A 13,028-nucleotide genomic window follows, 5' to 3' on the forward strand; every position below is an offset into this window, starting at 1 on the left:
TAGTCGAAATGCAACTCCAACAGCCCCGCTCAGCTCGACTCAGCCCAACTCAGCACGGCACGGCTCAGCCCAACTCAGCCGCGTTGGTAGTGGAAAAGCGGCATTAGTGAAGCAGCCATTCAGTATTCCTCAGAAAAAAAGGGAAAAAAATCCTCATGCTCATACAAATACCATAAAGCTAAAACCTTTCCAGAGGGGATAATTTGTTCTTGTTGTTGCTGGCGGTTTAAGTGCTTTTTAATGTCAGCATTAGTAATAGAATTCATGTTAACATTTGTATTAAAATCAGCATCCTGAGATGAGAGAGCCTTCTACAGCACAGGGTTGTTGTTTTTTTTTTTTACAGTTCCAACAGGATTTTTCTTGTGACCAATCTCTTGCATGTCCAAGGTCTCCCTGTAACTCACACTATACAATCTACAGCCACGTGGCATCATAAGTGGCAGTATATTTCCAGCAATGATTGTCACAATTGGTAATTTTCACCAAAACTCACAGCATCTTGCAATCTGAAATATTCTTGGTGTCATTATTGTACCAAATCTCCTACAGATGCAGGGCAAAGAATGAACAAAATCCATGCTGCTGAGTTATGAAGATTTGTTGGAGGACTGCATGCTCTCAGAATTCAGAAGTCAAACACTTTTGGTAACTAAGGTATAATTGTTGTCTAACCAAACAAAATTATAACCTTGCCACTGTCAACTAGTAACCCAAAACAAGAAAATCACATTAAAAACAATGCAGGGATTGATACCTTTTAAAACTGGGCTTCTATGGGAAAGAAAGGCATGCATGAATGAGGTACGGTAGGTAAATACATTTGCGTTCACTCACCCGACAACCACAATGATGAAATCCAACAGATTCCAGCCATTCCTTAAATAGGCATTGGGGTGACATAGCAGCCCATATGCAATGACCTTCAGAAATGCTTCCACTGTAAAGATGATAAGGAAGAGATATTCCACTTGCTCCTGCAATAACATGAAACAGTGAGAAAAAGAGGCCTTAAGGAACCTGTTTGAGTTGCTCATCTGTTCAGTCTAAACATTTATTCATGTAGGACTTTATTTACTTAATAACATGTTTTAAAATTGTTACTTCTGAAATTAATTAATACTGTGCAAAAGTGTTAGGCACATGTAAAGAAATGGTTGACCAAAAATGGCTGAAAAAATAATGAAATGTTTCAACAACAACAACAACAAAAAAAGATGCTATAAGCAGCAGTAAGCCATAATAAATGAAACAATTTGGTGTGAGATGACCCTTTGCTTAAAAAAAAAAGTATTCTCAGGTACGGTGAGTGCAGTTTTATAAGGAAATGAGCTGTATGTTTTACTGAGCATCTTGCAAAACCAGCCACAGTTCTTCTGGTCACTTAGACTGTCACACTTGCTTCTTAATTTTGCAGAAAAACCCAGTAACCTTGATTAAGTTTTCTTTATTAATCTGAAAAGTGGTCTCTTATGTAATATGCTGCTCAGATATAAAAAAATTTTCCCTGTAATATTTAATTTTGTGATGGAAAGTGAACATTTGGAATTCTAAAATGTTTATGTTCTGACTTGATAATGTAGAAGCCATACTACAACAAAATTTGTTTGAAAAAAGGGTGCCCAAGACACTTGTACAGCACTTCAGAAACTTCAGAAAGGTAGTGAGGTATGCTTCTTCTCTCATTAATTTGAACAAAATATTGAGGATCCACCAACAGTAGATTAATTATTTGTCAAATCTGTTATTGTGATATTGGAGTGAATCTCTCACTCATTTAAAAAAAAAACAATAATATGATTAAAATCCAGAAAATTCTGTTTTTATATGTGGTAGCTAGTCAATCGATTAAATCGATTAAAATATTTAATCACAATAAATTGCATTATTGTCCATAGTTAACCTGTGATTAATTGCAAATTGATTGCACAAATTTTATCTATTCTAAATGTACTTTAAAGGGATATTTTTCAGTGTTTTGGGGCGCTGGAGTTGACAAATATGCTTGCTTTATACAAATGCATGTGACCAGGTCAGGAAGGCTGAACACAGCAAAAATTACAACCCCAGTTCCAAAAAAGTTGGGACAAAGTACAAATTGTAAATAAAAATGGAATGCAATAATTTACAAATCTCCAAAACTGATATTGTATTCACAATAGAACATAGACAACATATCAAATGTCAAAAGTGAGACATTTTGAAATTTCATGCCAAATATTGGCTCATTTGAAATTTCATGACAGCAACACATCTCAAAAAAGTTGGGACAGGGGCAAGAAGAGGCTGGAAAAGTTAAAGGTACAAAAAAGGAACAGCTGGAGGACCAAATTGCAACTCATTAGGTCAATTGGCAATAGGTCATTAACATGACTGGGTATAAAAAGAGCATCTTGGAGTGGCAGCGGCTCTCAGAAGTAAAGATGGGAAGAGGATCAGCAATCCCCCTAATTCTGCACCGACAAATAGTGGAGCAATATCAGAAAGGAGTTCGACAGTGTAAAATTGCAAAGAGTTTGAACATATCATCATCTACCGGTACCGTGCATAATATCATCAAAAGATTCAGAGAATCTGGAAGAATCTCTGTGCGTAAGGGTCATGGCCGGAAAACCATACTGGGTGCCCGTGATCTTCGGGCCCTTAGACGGCACTGCATCACATACAGGCATGCCTCTGTATTGGAAATCACAAAATGGGCTCAGGAATATTTCCAGAGAACATTATCTGTGAACACAATTCACCATGCCATCTGCCGTTGCCAGTTAAAACTCTATAGTTCAAAGAAGAAGCCGTATCTAAACATGATCCAGAAGCGCAGACGTCTTCTCTGGGCCAAGGTTCATTTAAAATTGACTGTGGCAAAGTGGAAAACTGTTTTGTGGTCAGACGAATCAAAATATGAAGTTCTTTATGGAAATCAGGGACGCTGTGCCACTCGGACTAAAGAGGAGAAGGACGACCCAAGTTGTTATCAGCACTCAGTTCAGAAGCCTGCATCTCTGAAGGTATGGGGTTGCATTAGTGCATGTGGCATGGGCAGCTTACACATCTGGAAAGACACCATCAATGCTGAAAGGTATATCCAGGTTCTAGACCAACATATGCTTCCATCCAGACGACATCTCTTTCAGGGAAGACCTTGCATTTTCCAACATGACAATGCCAAACCACATACTGCATCAATTACAGCATCATGGCTGTGTAGAAGAAGGGTCCAGGTACTGAACTGGCCAGCCTGCAGTACAGATCTTTCACCCATAGAAAACATTTGGCGCATCATAAAATGGAAGATATGACAAAAAAGACCTAAGACAGTCGAGCAACTAGAATCCTACATTAGACAAGAATGGGTTAACATTCCTATCCCTAAACTTGAGCAACTTGTCTCCTCAGTCCCCAGACGTTTAAAGACTGTTGTAAAGAGAAAAGGGGATGTCTCACAGTGGTAAACATGGCCTTGTCCCAACTTTTTTGAGATGTGTTGTTGTCGTGAAATTTAAAATCACCTAATTTTTCTCTTTAAATGATACATTTTCTCAGTTTAAACATTTGATATGTCATCTATGTTCTATTCTGAATAAAATATGGAATTTTGAAACTTCCACATCATTGCATTCCGTTTTTATTTACAATCAGGGTTGTATTTTTCTGGGTATTTTATACCCCCACTGCATTTAAAAATAAAGCAGCATTAACTTTATAATCTTGAGGGTTTCACACAATTCAGTGTGAACAAAACAATATTGTATTTTCCTCTAGTTCTGTCCTTAACTTCCAGTCTCAAACTATGCAATAAACTAAACTAAACAAAGTCAGTGATTTGGACTGTGTCATCTGAGGCAGTTTTTCCTTGCCACCATCACCACAGGCTTGCTCATTGGGGATAAACTAGGGATAAAATTAGCTCATGTTTAAAGTCACTAAAATTCTGTAAAGCTGCTTTGCAACAACATCTCTTGTTAAAAGTGCTATATAAATAAACTTGACTTGACTTGACTGTGACACCAACCACTCCCTGGTCAGCAGCAAGATGCGTCGTCAGCCCAAACGAATCCATCTCTACAAGCAGAAAGGATGCCCACATATCAACACAGCCAGGACAGCAACCCCAGTCCTGTGTGAATGCTTTGAATGCCATGTGGCATTCAAACAACAATAAACTAAAATAAACTTAGTTTAGTTTAGTTTAGTTTAGTTTATTGCACAGTTTGAGGCTGGAAGTTAAGGACAGAACTAGAGGAAACAGCCAGGACAGCAATCCCAGACCTGTGTGAATGCTGTGTGAATGCTCCATTGGAGAAGCCTTGAAGGACTGCCTCACAGGCAATGCTGAAGAGAGATGGATCCACATTCATAATGGCATCTACAATGCCACCTTGGACACCTTCAGCGAGAGAGAGGTGGAACCCAGACTGGTTTGAAGCAGGAATTGCTGAACTTGAGCCAATAATTATTGCAGCCAAGTGTGCAGCACTGCTCAACTACAAGAGAGAGCCCTCAGAGAAGACACTCCCTGTGCTCAGGAAGGCCAGGAATGATGCCCAAAGGATAGCTAAACAGTGTGCCAACAAGTACTGGCTGAACTTCTGCCAGAGCATCCAACTCTCTGCTGACTGTGGCAAAATCTGTGCCATGTATGATGGCATAAAGAAAGCCTTTGGTCCCAGTGCCACCAAGCTTGCACCCTTGAAGTCTGCTTCTGGCAACATCATAACAGACCAAAGAAAGCAGATGGAGAGATGGGCAGAGCATTATCAGAAGCTGTACTCCAGGGAGAACATTGTCACCGACATGGCATTTGAGCATATCAATCCCCTGTCTGTCATGGAGGCCATCGACTCCCTAGCCTGTGGCAAAGCTCCAGGAAAGGATGGCATTCCCCCTGAGGTTATCAAGGCTGGCAAGAAGTCCGTTCTTCTGCACTATTTGCATGAGCTCCTGCTACAGTGCTGGGAGGAAGGTACAGTGCCCCAGGATATGTATGATGCCAACATCATCACGCTGTATAAGAACAAAGGTAGCTGCAGTGACTGCAACAACTACCATGGAATATTCCTCCTCAGTGTTGTTGGGAAGACCTTCACCCATGTAGTATTGAACAGGTTGCAGGCACTTGCAGAACATGTATACCCTGAGGCACAATGCAGATTCACAGCAGGAAGATCAACAGTTGATATGATCTTTTCACTGAGGCAGCTGCAAGAGAAGTGCTGAGAGCAGAGATGACCCTTGTACATCATCTTCATGGATCTGACAAAAGCCTTTGACCTTGTCAGCAGGAAAGGTCTGTTCACCCGGCTGGAAAGGACTGGATGTCCCCCCCAAGCTCCTGAGGTTGATCACCTCTTTTCATGAAGGCATGCAAGGTACTGTCCAGTACAATGGCTCACCCTCAGATCCATTTCCAATCAGGAGCAGAGTGAAGCAGGGGTGCGTATTTGTCCCAACACTCTTTGGCATATTTTTCTCCCTGCTGTTGTCCTTTGCTTTCAGCCAGTTAGAGAATGGCGTATACCTCCACACAAGAAGTGATGGGAACCTCTTTAACCTTGCTCGCCTCTGTGCAAAGACCAAGGTGCGGACTGTCCTGATCAGGGAGATGCTGTTTGGAGATGATGCTGCCCTTACTGCACACACTGAGGAAGCTCTACAGCATCTTATTAGCTGCTTTGCAGGCGCATGTATAGAGTTCGGCTTCACTATCAGCCTTAAGACGACCAACATCTTAGGCCAAGGCATCAGCAACATTCCAAGCATCTCCATCGGTGACTATACCCTCGAGGTGGTGGAGAACTTCACCTACCTTGGCTCTACCATCTCCAGCAACCTCTCCCTGGATGTTGAACTGAACATGCATATCGGCAAAGCAGCAATGGTTCACCTTGCAAAGAGGGTTTGGGAAAACTCCATGCTGACCATCAGCACCAAGATGAAGGTGTACCAAGCCTGCGTGCTCAGCACTCTGCTCTATGGCAGTGAAGCATGGGCCTCGTACTCCTGTCAAGAGCGCAGACTCAATGTTTTCCATCTGTGCTGCCTTAGAAGGATCCTGGGCATCACCTGGCAAGACCACATTCCAAACAAGCGCATCCTGGCACAGGCAGGGATACCAAGCATGTTTGCCTTGCTCACCCAGAGGCGATTGCGCTGGCTTGGCCATGTCAGTCGCATGCAGGATGGCCGAATCCCCGAGGACATGCTGTATGGTGAGCTTGCCATTGGCTCTAGACCTGCAGGAAGGCCTGTTCTTCACTACAAAGATGTTTGTAAATATGATCTGAAGGCAGGCAACCTCAACCCAACAGGTTGGAAAGCTGTAGCTGCAGACCACAGCAGCTGGAGGCTTGCTGTCGAGGCAGGTATTCAGATGAGTGAGCAAAGGAGAGAGCGGCATTGTGAAGAGAGAAGAGAGTGAAGACAGCAGAGGGCAGCATCCGCAGCCACAGAGCCAGGCACAGACTATATATCTGCAGCAACTGCAGCAGAGTCTGCGTGGCAGCGGGGGCGTGGTCAAGCATCGGTCTGTGAATGGAGGGCGGAGTCAGGGAAGGTAAGTGGTAGAATCACTGCACCTGATGTCAGTTAACCTGTTTATGTGTCTTCCCCAGCGACCGCGCCCTATAAAAGGAGAGCGAGAGCAGAGGAAGGGAGCTCTCTCTCCCCAACCAGACAACTTGTGTGTGTGTGTGTGTGTGTGTGTGTGTGTGTGTGTGTGTGTGTGGCTGGGAGATTGTGAAATCACTGAAAAGTGCAAAAATAAAGAGTTTTTGGAAACTCAGTTCTGGCCTGCCATACTTCTGTGCTCCACCCACCCGCTCGAAGTTTTACAGTGGTGCTGAAACCTGGGAATCGGAGCACAGAGGAGAACAGCCCCATGGAGTCCTTCCCCTTCATGGACCTGATCCACGCCCTCGCCATGGCCCAACAGAGCCAGCACCAGGTGCTGGTCGCCCTCCGAAAGGAGCAAGAGCAAAGGTTCGAGGCCCTGGTGCTGGCGCAACAGGCAGATCGTCAGGCATTCTGGCACCTCCTCGCGTCAGTGGGGTCCACCACCTCCACCGCCGCGGGCCCTCCCCACCTCACCCTAACAAAGATGGGCCCGCATGCCGACCCCGAGGCCTTCCTCGCGCTCTTCGAGCAAGCAGCAGAGCCCTGGGGCTGGCCGGTGGAACAGTGCACGGCGCGCCTCCTCCCCCTGCTAACGGGTGAGGTGCAGCTGGCTGCGCTACAGCTCCCCACCGACAGCTGGCTGGTCTATTCAGACCTGCGCCGGGCTGTCCTCCAGCATGTGGGGTGCACCTCAGAACAACAATGCCAGCACTTTCGTGCTCTGCGCCTAGAGGAGGTCGGACGGCCGTTCGCATTTGGCCAGCAACTCTGGGACGTCTGCCGGTGGTGGCTGAGGGCTGACAACCGCGACACTGAGGGAATCGTCGATCTGGTGGTACTGAAGCGGTTCATCGCCTGACTACCCGAAGGGACCGCGGAGTGGGTCCAGTGCCATCGCCCGGTGTCGTGGATCAGGCCATCGAGCTGGTGGAGGACCATTTGGTGGCTGTTCCAATGGCAGGACAGCAGATCTCCACTTCTCCTCTCTCCTCTCTCTCTCCCCCTCCCCTTCTGTTCCTCATCCTCGCCCCGTTCCCCCACCGCGGAGGCGGGGGCCGGCTCCACCCCAGCTGGCCTGCTGCACCTGTGGTGCCCTCCCGGTGCCCTCCCTGCCCTCTCTCCCCCCTCAGGTGAGTGAGCCCCAGAACGCTGGTGCAGAGAGAGAGCTCGGGCTGGTTTTCTGGCGCTGCGGGGAGCCGGGCCACCTCCAGCATCAGTGCTGGAGGTGGGCACAGTGGTCTGGATCCCCAATGCGCCAGGGACCACCCTCGATCGGGCCGGAGCGTATCGCATACCGGTGAGTATCCAAGGGGATAAATATCAGGCTTTGGTGGATTCTGGCTGTAATCAGACCTCAAGCCACCAAAGCCTGATGCAAGACGAGGCATTGGGGAGAGCACAATTGGTGAAGGTGTTGTGTGTGCACGGGGATGTTCAGAACTACCCTTTAGTGTCAGTCCACATTCTATTTCGAGGGGAGAAATTTAGTGTAAAGGCGGTGGTTAATCCTCGCCTTACCCACTTGATAATTTTGGGGACTGATTGGCTGGGATTTTGGGAACTAATGACTCATTTAGTGAAGAGTGGGGCCTGCCATAGTTCAGCAGGGGGAGGTCCTGGTGTGGCATTGGCGGGAGCAGCTGGCACAGAGCCGTCCACGTCATCACCATATCAGAGTGAGGAGCAGCAGGCTCCTCCTCCTTCTCTCGGGGAATCCCTCGCGGATTTCCCATTAGAACAGTCACGAGATGAGACTCTGTGGCATGCGTTTGACCAAGTGAGAGCAATCGATGGTCAAACGCTCCAGCCAAACACCACCCAGTCCTTCCCCTAGTTTTCCATTATGAAGGATAGATTATACCGAGTGATGCAGGACACTCAGACTAAGGAGCCGATCACACAACTTTTAATCCCAAAGAGCCGCCGGGAATTGGTATTCCAGGCGGCTCACTTTAATCCCATGGCTGGACACTTGGGGCAGGATAAGACACTAGCTCGAATAATGGCCCGGTTCTATTGGCCAGGAATTCGCGGCGATGTCTGTAGGTGGTGTACGGTGTGCCATGAATGCCAGTTAGTAAATCCAGCGGCCATCCCAAAAGCACCTTTGCGCCCTCTGTCATTAATCGAGACCCCATTCGAAAGAATTGGGATGGATCTCGTCGGGCCATTAGATCGGTCAACACGAGAGTATCGCTTTATTTTAGTTCTGGTGGACTATGCAAAGCGATACCCGGAAGCAGTGCCTCTTCGCAATATCTCCGCATGTAGTATTGCGGAAGCGCTCTTCCACGTCATCTCCTGAGTTGGAATCCCCAAAGAGATTCTGACTGATCAAGGCACTACATTTATGTCACGCACACTGCGCGAACTGTATGGGTTACTGGGAATTAAGCCGATCCGCACCAGTGTTTATCACCCACGAACGGACGGTTTAGTCGAACGGTTCAATTGCACCCTCAAGAACATAATTAAAAAGTTTGTACGCGAGGATGCACGCAATTGGGATAAATGGCTCGAACCCCTGTTATTCACAGTGTGAGAGGTCCCACAAGCCTCCACAGGGTTCTCCCCGTTCGAATTATTATATGGACGTAAGCTGCGTGGCATCCTAGATGTACTGCGGGAAAATTGGGAGGAGGGACCTTCAACGAGCAAAAATGAAATTCAATAAGTTATCGACCTGCGCACAAAACTCCACACACTCACACACCTAACCCAGGAGAATTTGCGGCAGGCCCAAGAACGGCAAATCCGTCTGTACAACAGGGGTACACGCCTTAGGGAGTTCGCACCGGGAGATAAAGTACTCGTACTGTTGCCTATGTCGAGTTCCAAATTGATCACCAAGTGGCAAGGACCCTTTGACGTCACACGGCGAGTCGGGGACATCGACTATGAGGTGAGGCGAACGGACAGGGGTGGGGCGGTACAGATTTACCACCTGAATCTGCTCAAACTTTGGAATGAGGAGGTCCCCGTGGCATTGGTGTCGTTGGTTCCGGAGAAGGCAGAGCTGGGGCCGGAGGTTCAAAAGGGAACATTGACATCGCTTGCCTCTCCAGTCCCCTTTGGAGACCACCTCTCCCTGACCCAACTCACGGAGGTTGCCCAGTTGCAGACCGAATTTTCGGATGTGTTCTGGGAGATAAAGTACTCGTACTGTTGCCTATGTCGAGTTCCAAATTGATCACCAAGTGGCAAGGACCCTTTGACGTCACACGGCGAGTCGGGGACATCGACTATGAGGTGAGGCGAACGGACAGGGGTGGGGCGGTACAGATTTACCACCTCAATCTGCTCAAACTTTGGAATGAGGAGGTCCCCGTGGCATTGGTGTCGTTGGTTCCGGAGAAGGCAGAGCTGGGGCCGGAGGTTCAAAAGGGAACATTGACATCGCTTGCCTCTCCAGTCCCCTTTGGAGACCACCTCTCCCTGACCCAACTCACGGAGGTTGCCCAGTTGCAGACCGAATTTTCGGATGTGTTCTCACCCCTGCCCGGCCGCACCCGCCTCATAGAACACCACATTGAGACGCCCCCGGGGGTGGTAGTGCTCAGCCACCCTTACAGGCTGCCTGAACACAAGATAAAGGTGGTTCGGGAAGAAATCAAGGCCATGCTCGACATGGGCATCGTCAAGGAGTCCCACAGTGACTGGAGCAGCCTGGTGGTCTTGGTTCCCAAGGCCAACGGGTTGGTCCGGTTCTGTGTGGACTATAGAAAAGTCAATGCGGTGTCTAAATTCGATGCGTACCCAATGCCTCGTATTAACGAGTTGCTGGATCGACTAGGCACGGCTCGCTTTTATTCGACACTGGATTTGACAAAGGGTTATTGGCAGATCCCCTTGACTCCAATATCCCAAGAAAAAATGGTCTTTTCCACACCGTTTGGCTTACACCAATTTGTCACACTTCCTTTTGTGCCGTTTGGGGCGCCCGCTACGTTCCAGCGACTTATGGACAGGGTCCTCCACCCCCATGCCACCTATGCGGCTGCATACTTAGACAACATTATAATCTATAGTAATGACTGGCCATGGCATCTGCAACACCTGAGGGCCGTCCTTGGGTTGCTGGGGCGAGCGGGTCTCACAGCCAACCCAAAGAAGTGTGCGACTTGGCGGGTGGAAGTATGGTATCTGGGCTTTCACTTGGGCAATGGGCAAGTGCGTCCCCAAATTAATAAGACAACAGCAATTGCGGCCTGCCCGAGGCCCAAGACCAAAAAGGGGGTGAGACAGTTCCTGGGGCTGGCTGGCTACTATCGTAGGTTTATACCTAATTATTCGGACGTCACCAGCCCGCTGACTGATCTCACTAAAAAGAGGGCACCAGATCCGGTCCAGTGGACGGAGCAATGCCAGCGGGCTTTCTCTGAGGTAAAGGCTGCACTGTGTGGGGGGCCACTATTACACTCCCCTGACTTCACTCTCCCCTTTGTTTTGCAGACGGACGCATTGGACAGGGGTCTGGGGGCTGTTCTGTCCCAGGAGGTGGAGGGGGAGGATCGTCCAGTGCTGTACATCAGCCGGAAGCTGTCGGTGCGCGAGGGCCGCTACAGCACAATAGAAAAGGAGTGCCTCACCATCAAGTGGGAGGTCCTCGCCCTCCGCTACTACCTGCTGGGGCACCCTTTCACCCTCTGTTCGGACCATGCACCCCTGCAGTGGCTCCACCGCATGAAGGATGCCAACGCGTGGATCACCCGTTGGTATCTGGCACTCCAGCCATTTAAGTTTGAGGTGGTCCACAGGCCGGGGGTGCAGATGGTTGTGGCGGACTTCCTCTCGGCTGCAGGCTGGACGGCTGCCCGGCCTGAGTCGGGTGGTGGGGGTATGTGGCAGTGGGGGTGTGGTCAAGCGGCGGTCTGTGAATGGAGGGCGGAGTCAGGGAAGGTAAGTGGCAGAATCACTGCACCTGATGTCCTGTTTGTGTGTCTTTCCCAGTGACCGCGCCCTATAAAAGGAGAGAGAGAGAGCAGAGAAAGGGAGCTCTCTCCCCAACCAGATGACTTGTGTGTGTGTGCGTGTATGTGTGGCTGGAAGATTGTGAAATCACTGAAAAGTGCAAAAATAAAGAGTTTTTTGAAACTCAGTTCTGGCCTGCTGTACTTCTGTGCTCCACCCACCCGCTCAAAGTTCTACAGTCTGCCATTCCAGGATAGGGCTGTACAGCCACAGCAGGTGCTGCAACCCAACTGCAGACTAATCCTTGGTGCATACTCCATTGTCTTCTGAGACAGATGGATGCCAGCAGTAGTAGCTTTATTGTTTCCATATGATAAAATTATTTGCTCAAATACAGCACAAGAGACACACAGCCAATATATTAAAAGAAAACTGATTGTTGCCTACATGTTCTTGTATTTGGGGTTAGACTGAAGTGTTTTAATTGCACATGTGTTGACTGATTCTGCCACCCAGTGGTTTTATATCATGTTTCACATTGTATTTATTCGAAAGGAACATGAATAACTTCGAAATATTACTGTGATGCCTGTTTCTAATGCATTAAAACTAGCAAGAGACATTCGCATGACATTCTCAGCTGCTGTTTAAACATTTGTATGGATTGAGAATACATTCAAAAAGTATTTTTTCTTTTAAGTATGATCCTCCAGCAGCACCCTGACAACACAAGCCACTCTGGCTTTTTTGCCTCATAGTTCCTTCATTTTTATAAATCCAGAGTCCATTAACATAATTTGAAATAAGACTGAAAATGCCATTTTATTGTTCTTTCTCAGCTTTGATTTTACATGCAATTAAGAGCAATTTTGACAATAGTCAATTAAATATTCTAGTACTCTGGCTTGTAATTTACTGTAATAGAATTTAAAACGTGTTCAAATGCATGTTTATTAAGTTTTATAGGTTCATGTTGCCATCTTGAGGTCTAGTATGATATTGCACATTTTATGTATGACAGGAAAAAGAATGAAATGTTAACATCACCTGTTGAATAAGTGTCAAGATTTATATGAAATGAAAATAGAATTGACAGGTACTTTTAAAAAGAATAGGTGACTATTGACCATAAATAAAAGGAATAGCTTACAAAAATGTATTTTGCATCTTATACAAATTATCATAAATTTGAATGGGTGAGTTTAAGGGTTTTGTTTATGGCTTGAGTCACTGCATCAGGCCAGGAAAGAATTTTGAGTGCACAACTTATTTTACAAGAGATATGCTTATTTTTATATGCAAGTGAGAAACCATTCCCCCAATCATTTCAAACATCCACAAAACTTTGTATTGAGCAATTCATTCATTTTTTTGTGCAAATCCATCCAAGCAGTTTGAGTAAATCAATCTCCACCTGCTAGGACTGATTGGCATGTAGCAATAAATAAATAAATACTGCATGTTTTGGATCATTATTGATTTTTAAACATCCAAGGATTAGTTAA

General features: G+C 46.8%; 1 protein-coding gene across 1 annotated transcript in view; it reads right to left on the reverse strand.

The window, feature by feature from the left end:
- cacna1c (calcium channel, voltage-dependent, L type, alpha 1C subunit) overlaps positions 1-13,028 on the reverse strand; it is an 880,695-nt gene that overhangs the window by 658,844 nt on the left and 208,823 nt on the right. The window contains exon 4 of the mRNA XM_060902748.1: positions 838-977. Within this exon, the coding sequence (XP_060758731.1) occupies positions 838-977 (140 nt within the window). The remainder of the gene's footprint in view (positions 1-837; positions 978-13,028) is intronic.

This window comes from Neoarius graeffei, chromosome 21 (assembly GCF_027579695.1).
Source record: "Neoarius graeffei isolate fNeoGra1 chromosome 21, fNeoGra1.pri, whole genome shotgun sequence".
In the NCBI taxonomy this organism is placed as follows: domain Eukaryota; kingdom Metazoa; phylum Chordata; class Actinopteri; order Siluriformes; family Ariidae; genus Neoarius; species Neoarius graeffei.